This window comes from Esox lucius, chromosome 8 (genome assembly GCF_011004845.1).
Source record: "Esox lucius isolate fEsoLuc1 chromosome 8, fEsoLuc1.pri, whole genome shotgun sequence".
Taxonomy (NCBI): Eukaryota; Metazoa; Chordata; class Actinopteri; order Esociformes; family Esocidae; genus Esox; species Esox lucius.
Window position 1 is genome coordinate 16,198,778 of NC_047576.1, and position 18,029 is coordinate 16,216,806.

Sequence of the window (18,029 nt, forward strand, 5' to 3'; positions counted from 1 at the left end):
CAACCATAGAGACATTATACTGACCTTCCTGGTGTGAATATGAACTCTTTAAATGAACTCAACTGTATGATTAATTCTTTGTGGGATTTCCCCACCAGTCCCTTGATCTTGGGGATGGAAACTGAATGGGGGCTGAGATAAGAAATCTAGGGCAACACTGCTAAGCAGCTGTTTTTCTCACGCTTTTCACACACACTTTTCAAGGGACATGTACGTGCCGCCAGCGCTGTTAGATAGCATAAGACAATTGTCTCTTATTTAACCAATACGTGTTATTGTGAGACGCCGCTGGTCTGGACATTGCATGTTAACACAGACGGTAGACGGTATCGTGATGAGTGTAAATTGTAATTCTTGCCTTGACAGGATAGCTTTAGGACATCCAGTAGATGGGGCAACCTTACAGTACGGTAAGTATAGTGTACATTGAAATGAACTTGACCAGTATGATTTTTTCAGTTGATCTTGTAGCTGACAGGCTAGATTAAGGACACAGTTAAAGTATTTTCGAAATTATATTGCAGGCTTGGCATTGTAATTACAGCCAATATATAGTATCTATCTGCCAGAGAGTAATCTACAGTCCAATGCAGTCTATTCTCTTTTATAGAAAACAAGTATCGAGGGCATGTATCTCTGAGTTAACTGAAACCTCTGTGGTTCATTAATTGGGGCACACAACTGCTTACACTGACATTCGAAGTTTCAGCACATTGAGACTACAGATCTAGGTCATTGTCCTTATTTTACAAGATCCAACACAAAGTCTTAGAACAAAGATCACAGAAACGTCTTGCCGGCAAGATGTCAGCAGACTGAAGTTTAGTAATAATTAGATTAGCTCAAATGATGGCAGCCACAGACGGATTATCAGAGGGGATGTAGACACCAGTAGATGCTGGTGAGACACAATTACCTAAATATGTTTATTTTTACAATATATTACGTTACAAAGCAAGAGGAAGAGTGCTAGATGAAGAGTATAAAGAAAAATGTTTCAATATTTGAATTTCTAATTATGTACAATTTAAAACATTTTCTACATAGATTTTGGGACAAGGATTTGTGATGATGGTTTGCTGTTCGCAAACACATAACTCTAGGGTAAAACAGGGAGATGAGGCTCGTCAGAACATTTTGGAGGACTGCCATCGCTTTTCTCCTCAATTGCATCATCAAATGTAAGTGAATCCTTTTTCTTTGGAATACGAAAAAGAAATACTGCTGGGCAATGCAACTGACATTTCAATAAAAATATGTTTTTCTTAAGCTTTGCTTAACATTTCAGAGAGTATCACTTTGGATGTGTGTCTAGGGCTGGTTCACCGTGTGATGATATGTCTGTGGTCAGGCTCTTTCCAGGGTCCAGTCAGCTCCTCAGGTCCAGCCATGGGTATCATCTGTCAGGGGTTTGTGTCTGTTGAACCTGGACCCCTCTTTACCATGGGCTCCAATCTGACGGTCTACTGCACAACCACAATGCCCCATTGTAACTCCAGGTCTGTTCATCAGCCTGTATCCCTGCCTGCCAGTTTATCACTCCTTTTTTCATTAACTATTTGTTGCATTACACTAAAACAGTTATGGGATCTTTAAGGAAATAGGAAATCAACACTGTCAGATACTCATAAAAATACAATAAACTGGCCAAGAATGTAAGCTCTACATGAGAGGTAATACTGTCAGATTTGTAGGTTTGCTTATCTTTATTTTGACAAAATTACAGGGGCTTCAAATATATATTGAGAATAAATCAGTGTGTATTGCATTAGAGAGATAAAGGTATCTACTGTCACTTAGGTGTTGCCTTTGAAGTCTCCCACAATTAGAAGTAGTCTAACTGCATTGTTTTCTCTCTGTGTTTTATCAGGCTATTTATAGAGCTGAATGGTCAGGAGCAGATTCCAGTAGAGAGGTTGAACTGTTCTACTGTCCGACTGAGACTGACTAACCTCCGCGAACCAAACTCTGTTTTGATCTGTAAACTGGAGAGGGATGGACGTTTCAAGACCATCTGTGGACTGGATTTACATAGTGGATGTACGTACATCTTCTGTCATATGGTTCTTCTGCATGTTTTGCAGGCCGGTGTTGTTGCAAATTAGATTGTTTTGTAAATGTTCTACGTAATCTGTCCCAAACAATAAACAAAATACTAATGTAAATACATTATTCTGTGCATATACACTCACCTAAAGGATTATTAGGAACACCTGTTCAATTTCTCATTAATGCAATTATCAAACCAACCAATCACATGGCAGTTGCGTCAATGCATTTAGGGGTGTTGTCCTGGTCAAGACAATCTCCGGAACTCCAAACTGAATGTCAGAATGGGAAAGGTGATTTAAGCAATTTTGAGCGTGGAATGCTTGTTGGTGCCAGACGGGCCGGTCTGAGTATTTAACAATCTGCTCAGTTACTGGGATTTTCACACACAACCATTTCTAGGGTTTACAAAGAATGGTGTGAAAAGGGAAAAACATCCAGTATGCGGCAGTCCTGTGGGCGAAAATACCTTGTTGATGCTAGAGGTCAGAAGAGAATGGGCTGACTGATTCAAGCTGATAGAAGAGCAACTTTGACTGAAATAACCACTGGTAGAATCAGAATTTGGCGTAAACAGAATGAGAACATGGATCCATCATGCCTTGTTACCACTGTGCAGGCTGCTGGTGGTGGTGTAATGGTGTGGGGGATGTTTTCTTGGCACACTTTAGGCCCCTTAGTGCCAATTGGGCATCGTTGAAATGTCACGGCCTACCTGAGCATTGTTTCTGACCATGTCCATCCCTTTATGACCACCATGTACCCATCCTCTGATGGCTACTTCCAGCAGGATAATGCACCATGTCACAAAGCTCGAATCATTTCAAATTGGTTTCTTGAACATGACAATGAGTTCACTGTACTGAAATGGCCCCCACATTCACCAGATCTCAACCCAATAGAGCATCTTTGGGATGTGGTGGAACGGGAGCTTTGTGCCCTGGATGTGCATCCCACAAATCTCCATCAACTGCAAGATGCCATCCTATCAATATGGGCCAACATTTCTAAAGAATGCTTTCAGCACCTTGTTGAATCAATGCCACGTAGAATTAAGGCAGTTCTGAAGGCGAAAGGGGGTCAAACACAGTATTAGTATGGTGTTCCTAATAATCCTTTAGGTGAGTGTATATGGTCCCTGTTAGACCCGGAATAGGATTGATATGTAATTGTCCTTCCCTAAAGACCCTCCGGATGAGCCCAATAATATTGCCTGTGAGGCTCCCAGGGACTCAGAGGAGATCCACTGCAACTGGAGCAGTGGACGTGAAACATACTTGGTCACAAACTACACATTCTCACTCTCGCGGTAAGTGTGTAAAGGGTTATGTGAGTGGTGAACCCTAGTTACGGGGGACCACGTCAAACCCTTTTGGAACTGGACGCACTGGAACCAGTTGTCATCTGACCAGTACTGTTTACTTCCACTTACAAAAGCTCTACAACACATTTGATCTAATATTCTATGAGAGGAATCGAAGCTGTAAACTGTAAAACATTTATGGTGCTGGTACTAACCTCGATTTAGCTCCTGCCCAAACCAAGCACTGTTTGTTAGCACACACACACACACACACACACCAAAACAACCTTTATAATACAGAATTCAGGGAATGAAAGCTTTTCCTAATGTGAACTGCTTATTCACAGTGAGAACAAAACCCAGGTGTTTCAGCGTGGGATACGGAGAACTGGTGGGTTCAGTTTCCCACGGTCTGAGTTGAATGAGAAGGAACAGCACCAGCTGCGGTTAAGGGCTCACAACATACTTGGAGAATCATTTTCTCAACCTTTCATCTTCTCTGTCAAAGACATAGGTATGTCCCTCATGTTGTCTACAATTATAGGCATGTTGTCTACAATGATTTATTTTACCATAAATTACCTTCTTTTTTTTCACCGTAAAAGATATTCCTGTACGCAAAATCACACATTGTTCCCGTACATATTCACATGAAATTCTTCGGTATGGTTTGAGTGATTTCACAGTGATTTAAAGAGTATGTTGTATTTGTATTTGATTAGTATCAGGACTGTCAAATAAGAGCATATTTGGGCATCAGGACATCCAACAGATGAGAGCCTATTCTAGGTTTGTAATTAAACTGTTATTCTAATCTGCAGTGACTCCAGACACCCCGTACATCGTGAAACTGGAGTTCGGGAATAGCTCCAGTTTAGCTGTATTGCACTGGAACTGCTCAGAATCCCCTGAACTTTTAAAACACCAAGTAAGGCTCAGAACAGGCAATGGCTCCTGGGTGAGTGCTATTATTTTCCATCATTAACAGCTCCAATTTGGTAACATCTACTGTAAATGTACCATTAAGGGACATGCACTTCAATGTCAGGACAAATACAATAACAGGGCTGCCATTGTCGTACAGGTGGAGCAATACATGGATCTGGGCCGGGGCCTGGTCAAGGTGGAGGGCCTGCAGCCCCTGACTCACTATGACTTCCAGATCAGAGTTTGTTTTTCTGAACAGAGGTCCAAGTCTGCACCCGACCTCGACACCATGCTCAGGCCCAGCTCAACACATGGACCTACCCCAGTACTCACCCCCTACTCCACCCACAGGCCGCTTTGCAGTAAATGGAGCCCATCAGCTCAGGATACTAGCCCAGGGATGGGTAAGCCCAGAGTACAGGACTGTCTCTAAATGGATTAGCCTGGACGTTTCAGGGAGCCTGTTCACACATGGCAGTGAGGGATGGGAGGAAGGATACAAAGTCCTGCCATTGTAGAAGGCTACCCTGTCAGAGTATACGTTGAACTGTGAAACCAGATTAAAAATGTATTCAGATTACATCCCCTCTCATCTTCCTAAAGTTCTACTTCAACTAAACTGTAAATAAAAATATTCATATTCATATATAAAGTCGGTAAATATCATTTTTTGTTTTCACTGTGCCTAGCCAATATTTTACTCTTATTAGCTTTTTGACTGTATATTATTTGACTGTAACATAACCATATTTCAACGGGAATCCTAAAAATCTAAACTAAAGGTTTATTTGTACAAACCTGTAAAGCGTAGTCAGAGTAACTTGTTTTCCTGTTTGTTTTCAGCCCCCACCAGAGAGCTGGACGTCTGGAGGGTGTTGGGTGTCCCTCAGGCTGATGGGGTTCAGAACGTGACAGTACTGTGGAAGGTACAGTAACACGTTTGATCTGTCAGTTAGCGTAGTTTGTGTACCAGTTTCTTCAGCTAACATTGTGCCCCCTGTAATACATGTCATGCACCAAAGACAAGGAGTAGCAAGAAGTGAAATGTTAGCTACAGAGACTGGAAACAAGCTTACCGAGAACCCAGTACAGTTAACACCCTTAGCATCTTAATTTTATTAAATGAACCTGAGAACTTAAATGGACATCAAATAGTGCACTCTAGTGGACTGTAGTAGTATTCCTTTGAGGTGCTATTTTTATATTTTTACTGTAATGCTTTAATCGTTTCAATTTTGTTTTGTCTCTTTCCTCAGCCCCTCTCTCCAGATGACTATAGCGGTCAGGTGTTGCGGTATGAGCTGTTCTATCCGCATGAGGGTCAGAGACAGGAGGTCTCATGTCCGGCTGATGTCATCCAATATTCAATTCAATTGACACCTGAGGTTCAGGTGTTGTTTGTCAGGGCTGTCACCTCTTTCGGAACATCTCCACCGGCCGCCCTCCACCTCACACACACGAGTGAGAAGACCCAAAACTTTACTCACCTTTTAACCCCTAATCCTTACCGTAACCCTAATTTCAACCAGAAAAACGTAACCGCTAATAGAACTTAACCTGGAAATGATGAACACCGGCCATTTTAGGTGTGTCTGGACCTGTCCTAAGATGTCTTGGACCTGCAGTGGGAGAAGGAGGAGATACAGTTGCCCTGTCCTGGTTGTGGGATGGATCTAGTGGGCCTGGGGCAGAGACAGATGCAGAGGCAGGGCCAGGGGTACTGTTGGGGTTTGTGGTGGAATGGATTAGTGGATCTCTAGAACTGGGCTGGCAGAGAGTGGCTGTGGATAGAAACAGCACTCTTATTACAGGTAAGGACAAAAGTCAGAAACACATTCACATTCCTACAAATTGAAACTAATTCTGACAATAATTGCTTGTAGTGGTGAGAGATGCAATGCTCGCTATCATCCACTAGAGGTCACTAGCGAAGATAATTTACTTCCTGACAACTGAAGTGTTTTTTTTTTCAGGTCTGAGGCCAGGAGTGAGGTATAATGTTTCACTTTATGCTGAGACTACCTGGGGGTTGTCCCGCCCCTCATGTGGCTTGGTCTATTCCAGAGAAGAGAGTAGGTTCACATGTACTTGAGAATTACCGCTCAAGTCAAGTAATGCATTGTGTTAATTTAGTTTGTAACCTCATGATTTCACTTTGAACTGCAGTCCTTGCCATCCATCCCATTATATATAGCAAACATAACTAGTTCTGGATTTTGTAACAGTGCTTCCTTATTCCCTGTTTATGTTACAGAACCAGAAGCTGCACCGAAGGTGTCTATATTAGCCCATGAATCTGGACGGGTTCTTATCCAATGGGAGGAGTTACCCATGGACGAACAGAGGGGCTTTATAACACACTACAACATCTATGTTAAGGAACTGGCTTCTGATGCGCACCAGAATTTCAGGGGTGAGAGGATAAAGGAGTGTGTGTGTTTAGTCTACACTACAACTTTACATAATGGAAATAACCTGTCATCAAAATCAACCTGTGATTTCACTGTCAAATTCTCACGCCTCACAAACCCACAGCTGAGAAAGGGCTTTCCACATTTTCACATCTGATGAATTGATCTTTTCTCCTTGATTCCAGTAACCAGCCATTTCCCTGAATCAGGCTGAACTGCACTGTACATCCAGTGTAAGAGGATTAGAATGTAATGTAATCTCAATCATTTTTAGATGGTTAAAGATGAATTGGAACTTGTCTGCATCCATGGAAGTGAATCGTTAGCTTGAGTGTTTCTATTAGTTGGTTTCAGTTAGAAACAGTTTGCATGTTTCAAGGTTTGGAGCTTCAACGAATCAAGAGCTATTGTTAAACCCGAAAGCAGGATGTGGTTTGGTGCACATCTGAACCTCAGTTTTGTTATACTACATGTGCAGCATTCTGCTTTTACAAGTGAAAACCAAATATTTCATATATTGTTTTGGATGCATTTTAGGATACATTTAAATGTACAAAAATAAATAATTGGCAAATAACATAATTTATCTAATGTACTTCAATGCATGGAACACCTACAGGGAGGGAAAAACTTATTTGATCCCCTGCTGATTTTGTACGTTTGCCCACTGACAAAGAAATGACCAGTCTTTAATTTTAATGGTAGTTTTATTTGAAGAGTGAGAGACAAAATAACAACAAAAAAATCCAGAAGAATGCATGTTATAAATTGTTATAAATGTTATAAATTGATTTGCATTTTAATGAGTGAAATAAGTATTTGACCCCTCTGCAAAACATGACTTAGTACTTGGTGGCAAAACCCATGTTGGCAATCACAGAGGTCAGACGTTTCTTGTAGTTGGCCACCAGGTTTGCACACATCTCAGGAGTGACTTTGTCCCACTCCTCTTTGCAGATCTTCTCCAAGTCATTAAGGTTTCGAGGTTGACATTTGGCAACTCAAACCTTCAGCTCCCTCCACAGATTTTCTATGGGATGAAGGTCAGGAGACTGGCTAGGCCACTCCGGGACCTTAATGTGCTTCTTCTTGAGCCACTCCTTTGTTGCCTTGGCTGTGTGTTTTGGGTCATTGTCATACTGGAATACCCATCCATGACCCATTTTCAATGCCCTGGCTGAGGGAAGGAGGTACTCATCCAAGATTTGACGATACGTGGCCTTGTCCATCGTCTCTTTGATGTGGTGAAGTTGTCCTGTCTCCTTAGCAGAAAAACACCCCCAAAGCATAATGTTTCCACCTCCATGTTTGACGGTGGGGATGGCGTTTTTTGGGTCACAGGCAGCATTCCTCCTCCTCCAAACATGGCGAGTTGAGTTGATGCCAAAGAGCTCGATTTTGGTCTCATCTGACCACAACACTTTCACCCAGTTCTCCACTGAATCATTCAGATGTTCATTGGCAAACTTCAGACGGGCCTGTACATGTGCTTTCTTGAGCAGGGGGATCTTTCGGGTGCTGCAGGATTTCAGTCCTTCGTGGCGTATTGTGTTACCAATTGTTTTCTTGGTGACTATGCTCCCAGCTGCCTTGAGATCATTGACAAGATCCTCCTGTCTAGTTCTGGGCTGATTCCTCACCATTCTCATGATCATTGGAACTCCACGAGGTGAGATGTTGCATGGAGCCCCAGACTGAGGGAGATTGATGGTTCTTTTGTGTTTCTTCCATTTGCCAATAATTGCACCAACTGTTGTTACCTTCACACCAAGCATCTTGGCGATGGTCTTGTAGCCCATTCCAGCCTTGGACAGTACTTTGGTCATGGCCATGGTGGAAAGTTTGGAATCAGATTGATTGATTGCTTACTTGGACAGGTGTCTTTCATACAGGTAACAAACTGAGATTAGGAGCACTACCTTTAAGAGTGTGCTCCTAATCTCAGCTCGTTACCTGTATAAAAGACACCTGGGAGCCAGAAATCTTTCTGATAGAGAGGGGATCAAATACTTATTTCACTCATTAAAATGCAAATCAATTCATAACATTTTTGACATTGGTTTTTCTGGATATTTTTGTTGTTATTCTGTCTCTCACTATTCAAATAAACCTACCATTAAAACTATAGACTGATAATTTCTTTGTCAGTGGGTATACATACAAAATCAGCAGGGGATGAAATACGTTTTTCCCTCACTGTGCATCTGTATATCTGTATACTACTTTGTGGACCATTTCTCTGGTGCAAAACATAGCTGGAACACTTGCATTTTACCCTGTTCCTGTGGATAAATGAAATTGTACTTTAAAGAACAATTTCACTACTTTACAACTTAATGTTAGATTTCTCACAAATATGTTCCTTCACATTAAATTGAATGGACATGTGTGTAAAAAAGAAATCCTAAGAAATACTTTTTCACAATCCCGCATCATTGTTAGCCAGCCTTGGCTACAATTAGCTTACATTTTCCCTGGTTGTTTAAAAAGATAACAGTTCAGGTGAATAACCGTGTAACATCAAGTTAAAAATTGTAAACATTTTACTTTAACCTGGCCATAACAACATGTTGTAGAAAATCCATGTCAGCCGTTCATCTTATCGCCTACATGTGTAATAATAATTATTGTATACCCCTGGTGTTCTTTATCTTCTCTAGTGACTGTACCAGCGTCAGAGCCCAGTCAGAGATGGCTGGACTATCTATCTGAGGGGATTGTTTCAATCCAGGTTACTGCTTCCACAGCGGCAGGGGAAGGACCACAAGGGGAGGGGCTTCTCTCGCAGCCTATTGGCACTGCAGGTGAGACAGGACTAATTATGGTTGAGCACCTACCATTTATGTGGAAAAATGGTAGGTGCTCAACCGTAATTAGTCAAGGTGCAGTCCCAAAACAAGTATAATCAATAAATTCAGAACCATTTCTGCTAGTCAAAACTATTTCTCTTCAATCCATTCCGGACTGAATACTATTGCTGCTCTGAGGTCTTAGCCCGTTCTTGACAGTGGGCTGTCATTATTAACATGTGTCTTGTTCTTTTCTAGTTGGATTGGTGGCTGGTGTGGCTTTCGTGGCAACTGTTGTCATGGTGATAATAGTGAACCTGATGTGTTGGAGCTGTGTGAGGAAAAGGTATAGGCACAAAGGTTGTCTTTAATGTTGATTGGATGGATATTATGAATTTTAATTGTATTTCTATCTACGTAATCCTTTCCTATTGGCAACATCAAGTTAAATAAAAAAACTGTCCTAGATGATAATAACTTTCAAATTAAGTTATTGTTAGCTAACAGTCAACTGAAGCAATTTTACATGACATTATAAACATGTTTTTGTCATGGCTGTAGAAATGCTTTATTCAGGTTTTTCTGATCAGTTTTTCTGATCAGTAGCAAGCAAACTAAGTGATTCCAAATAATGGGCATGTTGTCTTCTACACGTATCACATTGAAATAGTACTACACTGAGAACTGACAACAAGCTTCTGGAATGATTTTATCTGAATAGCTGATCATGAATACCTCCATTAGTACTAACACTACTGAGTTCATTTATAGGGCTGATACACGTCATACACAGTTTTCCAGTTTAGAAGCTCCTTTATAGAGTTTCTGTCCAATAATGGCTTATCCCTTGGCCATGACCCCCTTCTTATAGGGTGTATGAGGAAGAGTGTGGTATGCAAAAAAGGTGTAAAATAGAACAAATTTAAGCACCCACCCAATTATTACTGTAATGAAAGTAAATAATATCCTGATTGCTGTACACAACTCTGCTATACTGTGCTTCTATGTCCAAGCTTGGGAAACAATTGGTTCGGATTTGGTCTGGTCAGGGCCAAATTAAATTGAGCTCCCATGATCCGACCCCTCAGTGGTTTAGGAAATGAAAAGGCCACTCTTTCCCATAGATGTTTGGACAGCGTTGCTGGTTATGGTGCTGCCAACCATTAAATATGTTATGAAAGAATCATCATCGATTTCTCCATGAAGCATGTTTTCCATTTATTTATTGCACATTTATTAAATAAATGGTTCACCAGAGACATTTATTTTACTCATTTGACATTATGAAAAAACTATAACCAATATTGTCAACATTTGTACGGGAATAAAGTAATATTGTAGCTGTTATACTTCCAGAACTAGAACCTTGAAAAGAGGGAATAAAGTGTGTGAGCCGGAATTTGGTGTTGTTTCTTTTTAACTTATTTGGTTTGGTATTTACTCTCCAAAGATAAACATTGCTGTGCTCTTTCTGTTTGGGAGCTGGATGTGCTCATGAGGTTCACAGTTTTATTTTTGACAGAGCTGAGTCCCGGTGTGGTTTACACCTTGGTTTGTCAGCCCTGCATACTAATAGAAATGTGTTGCATTGCCCAAAGTGCTGCGCAAAACTGGTGACAACAGCTCGTCCTCATAACAACACATCCCAAATATAAGACCAAGTTGTAAACAACCCAAGTTCCTAACACGCCCTCTATCCCCAACAGGGTCAAACAAACATGCATATCTTTGGGCCCTATCTGGCTGTCTGAGAACCTCCCGAAACTTGGAAACAGCAATGCTATCAGACTGCTTAAGGTAATCTACTGACCGACAAATATGGGGCAAAAATGATCTATGTAGTGTCACAAGATATAATTCAACATTGTAGCTGGTCCTATTTGACACGTCAACCCTATGCTAACCTTACCATTTGGCAGTGAATAGCTCAGGTAACAAATTCCTAATGCACCTATCCAAAGAGCAAAACCCTCTCCCCCCACAATCTAATGTCAGTTCTTAAAAAGGTCAGCTCAGATCAAGGAGACATGTATTTCTCTGCTGGCAAAGGATGTGGCATTTTCTTCAACGACTCAAACCTTTCCTAAAAAGGGCCTCGCACAGGAAATGTGCTGCTTGCCAGGATGTGGCCGGGTGTTCCATGTGGCAGTGCCTAGCAACGTCAGTGAGGAGGGGAATGATTACCTGTCACTGAAAACAAATCTATCAAACAGATTGCCTTACCAGTCACTGCCTTCCACTAGCCTTAAAGCCATTCTGACCTAAGACCTTAGTCCTGTCACCTACCCAGCTCTACTTCTTCCCTCTAACCACAGTGTTTGTATTTCCCTCCAAAAGCAGGGGAACCCAGTGCGCCAAACCTGGTCCTGGATGTTCACCCTCAGTGACCCACCGCTGTCTCAGATCGAAGAGGTCACACCAGGGGAGAAGGACGAACCCTACCCCATCATCCACACTGGGAGGCTCCAGACTGGGAAGGGGGAGCCTGACACAGAGGGGATGACACAGACCCAATGGACAGCATCACACATTGGATACAAACCACAGACTACAACTGAACCTGGACAAGACATGGAAGAGGTGGAAGACATCACAGGGCATATTCCCATCTGTGAGAGGACAGGCAGGTGCCCAGAGGAGTCCCATGGACTGCTAGAACCCTGGTTCCCTGATGTAATAGTGGACCTACCTGGCATTTCCTCTAGACTGGATTCCAGTTCCATTTGGGAGCTCACCCCCCAATGCACTACCCAGACATTAAGCCTCTTCTCTGGGGATCTATGGCTGGAGGAGAAGGGTTTGGAAGTGGGCCTTGGCTATCTGGACTCACCTCAGGGACAGACAGTGAATCCAGAGGACACGATCTGCTTTCTGGCTATGCCAATGACCACTGATTACTTTCCTCAGACCGCCAACTTCACCACTTAAAACCACCAGCAGACTTCTTAAAAGCATTATCTTCTCTATCCATCAGTGATTAGGACGTTCCATTCACATTTGGACATGTTCTGCCCATTACAACATCTAGTGGCATTTCCGCTCGCTGCTATATAACCATTATCGTTCATTGCTAAAAGTGTTCATGTGGATAAATCTTTTCTTATCAATCGGTGTCTGTATAGATCTACTGTATAATGGACAACAAAAACTAGTCTCCTGTCCAAAGTGTTAAAACTGTATTGCGTTGGGGAAAACAGGGGTACATTAGTTGCTTTCAATGTTAAATCTTCTAATAGGCTGCAACATATGCTGCTATTCAAAAACATCAGTGTACAGTAACACATTCAATGCTACCACCATTTACAGGCTACAATACTTCTAACTGACTCAACTCAGTTATAGTGTACGTTCTCCCTGCTAGCTTAGCATCTCAAGGTGCAAACACCACTTTGTATTAGTCTCTATAGTAAGCTTCCCCTGAATCCTGATCAGTGTTGGGGAATATTATTTTTAACCATAACTAATTACAGTTCCCGTAAAGTAACTAGTTATGTTACTTTGTTGCTTACTGTAGATAGTTTGGCATTCAGTTATACAGTATCTCACAAAAGTGAGTGCACCCCTCACATTTTTGCAAATATTTGATTATATCTTTTCATGTGACAACATTGAAGAAATTACACTTTGCTACAATATAAAGTAGTGAGTGTACAGCTTGTATAACACTGTAAATTTGCTGTCCTCTCAAAATAACTCAACACAAGTGAGTACGCCCCTAAGTGAAAATGTCCAAATTGGGCCAAATTAGCCATTTTCCCTCCCCAGTGTCATGTGACTCGTTAGTGTTACAAGGTCTCAGGTGTGAATGGGGAGCAGGTGTGTTACATTTGGTGTTATCGCTCTCACAATCCCTCATACTGGTCACTGGAAGCTCAACATGGCACCTCATGGCAAAGAACTCTCTGAGGATCTGAAAAATAGAAAAAAGATGGCCTAGGCTATAAGAAGATTGGCAAGACCCTGAAACTGAGTTGCAGCACAATGGCCAAAACCATACAGCGGTTTAACAGGGCAGGTTCCACTCAGAACAGGCCTCGCCATGGTCAACCAAAGACATTGAGTTCATGTGCTCAGCGTCATATCCAGAGGTTGTCTTTAGGAAATAGACGTATAAGTGCTACATGTATTGCTGCAGAGGTTGAAGGGGTGGGGGGTCAGCCTGTCAGTGCTCAGACCATACACCGCACACTGCAAAAAATTGGTCTACATGGCTGTCATCCCAGAAGGAAGCCTCTTCCAAAGATGATGAACAAGAAAGCCTGCAAACAGTTTGCTGAAGACAAGCAGACTAAGGACATGGATTACTGGAACCATGTCCTGTGGTCTGATGAGACCAAGATAAACTTATTTGGTTCAGATGGCGTCAAGCGTGTGTGGCGGCAACCAGGTGAGGAGTACAAAGTCAAGGGTGTCTTGCCTACAGTCAAGCATGGTGGTGGGAGTGTCATGGTCTGGGGCTGTATGAGTGCTGCAGGCACTGGAGAGCTACCGTTCATTGAGGGAACCATGAATGCCAACATGTACTATGACTTACTGAAGCAGAGCATGATCCCCTCCCTTCGGAGACTGGGACGCAGGGCAGTATTCCAACATGATATCGACCCCAAACACCCCTCCAAGACGACCACTGCTTTGCTAAAGAAGCTGAGGGTAAAGGTGATGGACTGGCCAAGACCTATGTCTATGTCTCCAGACCTAAACCTTATTGAGCATTTGTGGGGCATCCTCAAAAAGAAGGTGGAGGAGTGCAAGGTCTCTAAAATCTACCAGCTTTGCGATGAAGAGGACTCCAGTGGCAACCTTTGAAGCTCTGGTGACCTCCAAGCCCAAGAGGGTTAAGGCAGTGCTGGAAAATAATGGTGGCCACATTTTGGGCCCAATTTAGACATTTTCACTTAGGGGTGTACTCACTTTTGTTGCCAGTGGTTTAGACATTAAGGGCTGTGTGTTGTGTTATTTTGGGGGGACAGCAAAATTATACTGTTATACAAGCTGTACACACTACTTTGCATTGTAGCAAAGTGTCATTTCTTCACTGTTGTCACATGAAAATATATAATCAAATATTTGCAAACATGTGAGGGGTGTATTCACTTTTGTGAGATACTGTACATGCGTTACTTTAAGTCCTTTGATTATAAGCCAATTTGGTCACTTATGCCCAGATGGCACACATTTAATGGGTTATTGTATATTATGTAATGCAGTGTTACTCACCAGCACACAGGTGCTGGTCATTAAATTACAATATCATCAAAAAGTTCATTTATTTCAGTAATTCCATTCAAAAAGTGAAACTTGTATATTATATTCATTCATTACACACAGACTGATATATTTCAAATGTTTATTTATTTTAATTGTGATGATTATAACTGACAACTAATGAAAATCCCAAATTCAGTCTCTCAGAAAAGTAGAATATTACTTAAGACCAATACAAAAAAAATATTTTTAGAAATGTTGGCCAACTGAAAAGTATGAACATGAAAAGTATGAGCATGTACAGCACTCAATACTTAGTTGGGGCTCCTTTTACCTGAATTACTGCAGCAATGCGGCGTGGCATGGAGTTGATCAGTCTGTGGCACTGCTCAGGTGTTATGAGAGCCCAGGTTGCTCTGATAGTGGCCTTCAGCTCTTCTGCATTGTTGGGTCTGGCGTATCGCATCTTCCTCTTCACAATACCCCCTAGATTTTCTATAGGGTTAAGGTCAGGCAAGTTTGCTGGCCAATTAAGAACAGGGATACCATGGTCCTTAAACCAGGAACTGGTAGCTTTGGCACTGTGTGCAGGTGCCAAGTCCTGTTGGAAAATGAAATATGCATCTCCATAAAGTTGGTCAGCAGCAGGAAGCATGAAGTGCTCTAAAACTTCCTGGTAGACGACAGTGTTGACCTTGGACCTCAGAAAACACAGTGGACCAACACCAGCAGGTGACATGGCACTACAAACCATCACTGACCGTGGAAACGTTACACTGGACTTCAAGCAACGTGGATTCTGTGCCTCTCCTCTCTTCCTCCAGACTCTGGGACCTTGATTTCCAAAGGAAATGCAAAATGTACTTTCATCAGCAGCAGTCCAGTCCTTTTTGTCTTTAGCCCAGACGAGAAGCTTCTGATGCTGTGTCTTGTTCAAGAATGGCTTTACACAAGGAATGCGACAGCTGAAACCCATGTCTTGCATACGTCTGTGCGTGGTGGTTCTTGAAAAACTGACTCCAGTTGCAGTCCACTCTTTGTGAATCTACCCCACATTTTTGAATGGGTTTTGTTTCACAATCCTCTCCAGGGTGCGGTTATCCCTATTGCTTGTACACTTTTTCCTACCACATCTTTTCCTTCCCTTCGCCTCTCTATTAATGTGCTTAGACACAGAGCTCTGTGAACAGCCAACCTCTTTAGCAATTACCTTTTGTGTCTTGCCCTCCTTGTGCATGGTGTCAATGGTCATCTTTTGGACAGCTGTCAAGTCAGCAGTCTTCCCCATGATTGTGTTGCCTACAGAACTAGACTGAGAGACCATTTAAAGGCCTTTGCAGGTGTTTTGGGTTAATTAGCTGATTAGAGTGTTGCACCAGGTGTCTTCAATATTGAACCTTTTCACAATATTCAAATTTTCTGAGATACTGAATTTGGGGTTTTCATTAGTTGTCAGTTATAATCATCAAAATTAAAAGAAATAAACACTTGAAATATATCAGTCTGTGTGGAATGAATGTATACATTATACAAGTTTCCCTTTTTGAATGGAATTACTGAAATAAATCTACTTTTTGATGATATTCAATTTTTATGACCAGCACCTGTATAACTGTATCTTTCAACATTATACAGCAAGAGTGAGCAACTATCTCAAGTACTTATATACCATAAAGAGAAACAATTTGCATTTAGTTCTTTAATCAAGAAACTACTATTTTGTATTGCACGTGCGCCACATATTCAGGACAGGCTTATTGAACAGCATTCATGTGTAGACTTCCATACTAGATATATCACAGTGAAAAATGTACCAAAATGTACTTATTTTCTCTCTACCTAAAGTTATGATTGTATCTCTGGAGGTGTAGTCTATTTCTGTTTGAAAAGCAATGCATAATGATCTACATCTAGATTGCTCAAAAAAATTAAGGGAATTCGTAATCATCACAGTACTGCATATCACCAAGTCAGTTAAACTTCAGGGATATCAATCTGCCCAGGTAGGAAGCATTAGCGATTATGAATCAATGTCACCTGTTTTAGTGCAAATGAAAGTAACAACTGGTGCACTGGAGAGGCAAAAGCAAGACAACCTTGAAAAATGGAATGGTTTTGCAGGTGTTGGCCACAGATAATTGCTCTCTCCTTATCCTTCCTGACCGATTCTTCTCTAGTTTTGCATTTTGCTAGTGTCCTTGACACTTCGGGAAGAATAAGGCGGTACCTGCAGCCCATTTAGGTTGCACACGCAGTCCAGCTCCTCCAGGATGGCACATCCATACATGCTGTTGCAAGAAGGTTTGCTGTGTCTCCCAGTACTGTCTCAAGAGCATGGAGGAGATACCAGGAGTCTGTTACACGAGGAGAGCTGGACAGGACCGTTGAAGGGTATCCACACAGCAGAAGGACCAGTATCTGCTCCTTTGTGCGAGGAGGAACAGGAGGAGCACTGCCAGAGCCCTACAAAATTACCTCCAGCGGGCTACTGGTGTGCATGTGTCTGACCAAACTGTAAGAAACAGACTCCATGAGGGTGGCATGAGGGCCCGATATCCTCTGAACGTTTGGCAGTGGGTCAGTGATGGATATACTTGGAGGGTCGCACAGACCCAGATGTTGTCTGGAGTGCATACAGGCACGTGGGGGCCATACACACTACTGAGTCACATTATGAGTTGCCTCTGTAAAATTCAAGCAAACTGGAACATTTTTGATCTTTCATATATTTCATTCTTCGAGACCTTACATTTTTTGAACAGTGTATTTATAGCCCATGTAAATCTAAGAACAAGTTTGCTGGTCTGTGACCCCATAGTTCTGTGATATCCTACAATATGTTCTACCATATAAGTAATGAACAGCGTTTTAAACTAATCATATGCGTTAATGCAGTAACTCTGACAGCTGTAAATGCCGTAAATGGTTGTATATTTGAATTGGGTTAAGGTTCGATATTTCATTTGGCAAGACAAAGGCGCAACATTAAACCCGGTGTGAAAAGGCATAATCGGCCTGATGCATATATGGACTATGATATCTGGATGACCTGCTCTCATCAGTGCCATATTTTATCCATTAGAATTTCCAGCGTTGGGTGAAAAGTGCCATAGAAACCAATATCTTCTCCCTGCAGGATGTCCAAGGCCATAGAGAGTTGTTGTATCAGTCTACCATGCAATATTATACGTGAAATGTTGATTCTTGCCCTGTGATGCCCATCATGCTCATTGGGTTGGGATTACACAAATTAAATGAATAACATATACCTTATGTTAGCCTACTCGTTACCTAAAAAGTAGTCTAACTACTGTAACGCGTTACATATCGTGATCCTGATCTAAT

General features: G+C 41.8%; 1 protein-coding gene across 4 annotated transcripts; it reads left to right on the forward strand.

The window, feature by feature from the left end:
• The first annotated feature begins 67 nt into the window (after positions 1-67).
• Positions 68-13,036, forward strand: il23r (interleukin 23 receptor). Of its 4 annotated transcripts, none has more exons than XM_020048856.2 (17): positions 68-410; positions 1,048-1,181; positions 1,352-1,499; positions 1,871-2,040; positions 3,235-3,358; positions 3,700-3,866; positions 4,174-4,310; positions 4,437-4,683; positions 5,123-5,205; positions 5,536-5,740; positions 5,866-6,090; positions 6,253-6,351; positions 6,534-6,692; positions 9,351-9,494; positions 9,738-9,825; positions 11,186-11,276; positions 11,817-13,036. In XM_020048856.2, the coding sequence occupies exons 2-17, from the start codon at positions 1,118-1,120 to the stop codon at positions 12,405-12,407; spliced, it is 2,742 nt and encodes a 913-aa protein (XP_019904415.2). In that variant the 5' UTR covers positions 68-410; positions 1,048-1,117; the 3' UTR covers positions 12,408-13,036. The 4 variants fall into 4 exon arrangements, with proteins under 4 accessions (XP_019904415.2, XP_019904414.2, XP_019904417.2 ...); XM_020048855.3 differs by lacking the exon at positions 68-410 and adding an exon at positions 667-901; XM_020048858.3 differs by lacking the exon at positions 68-410 and adding an exon at positions 667-901 and having other exon boundaries at positions 4,174-4,280.
• Positions 13,037-18,029: the final 4,993 nt, after the last annotated feature.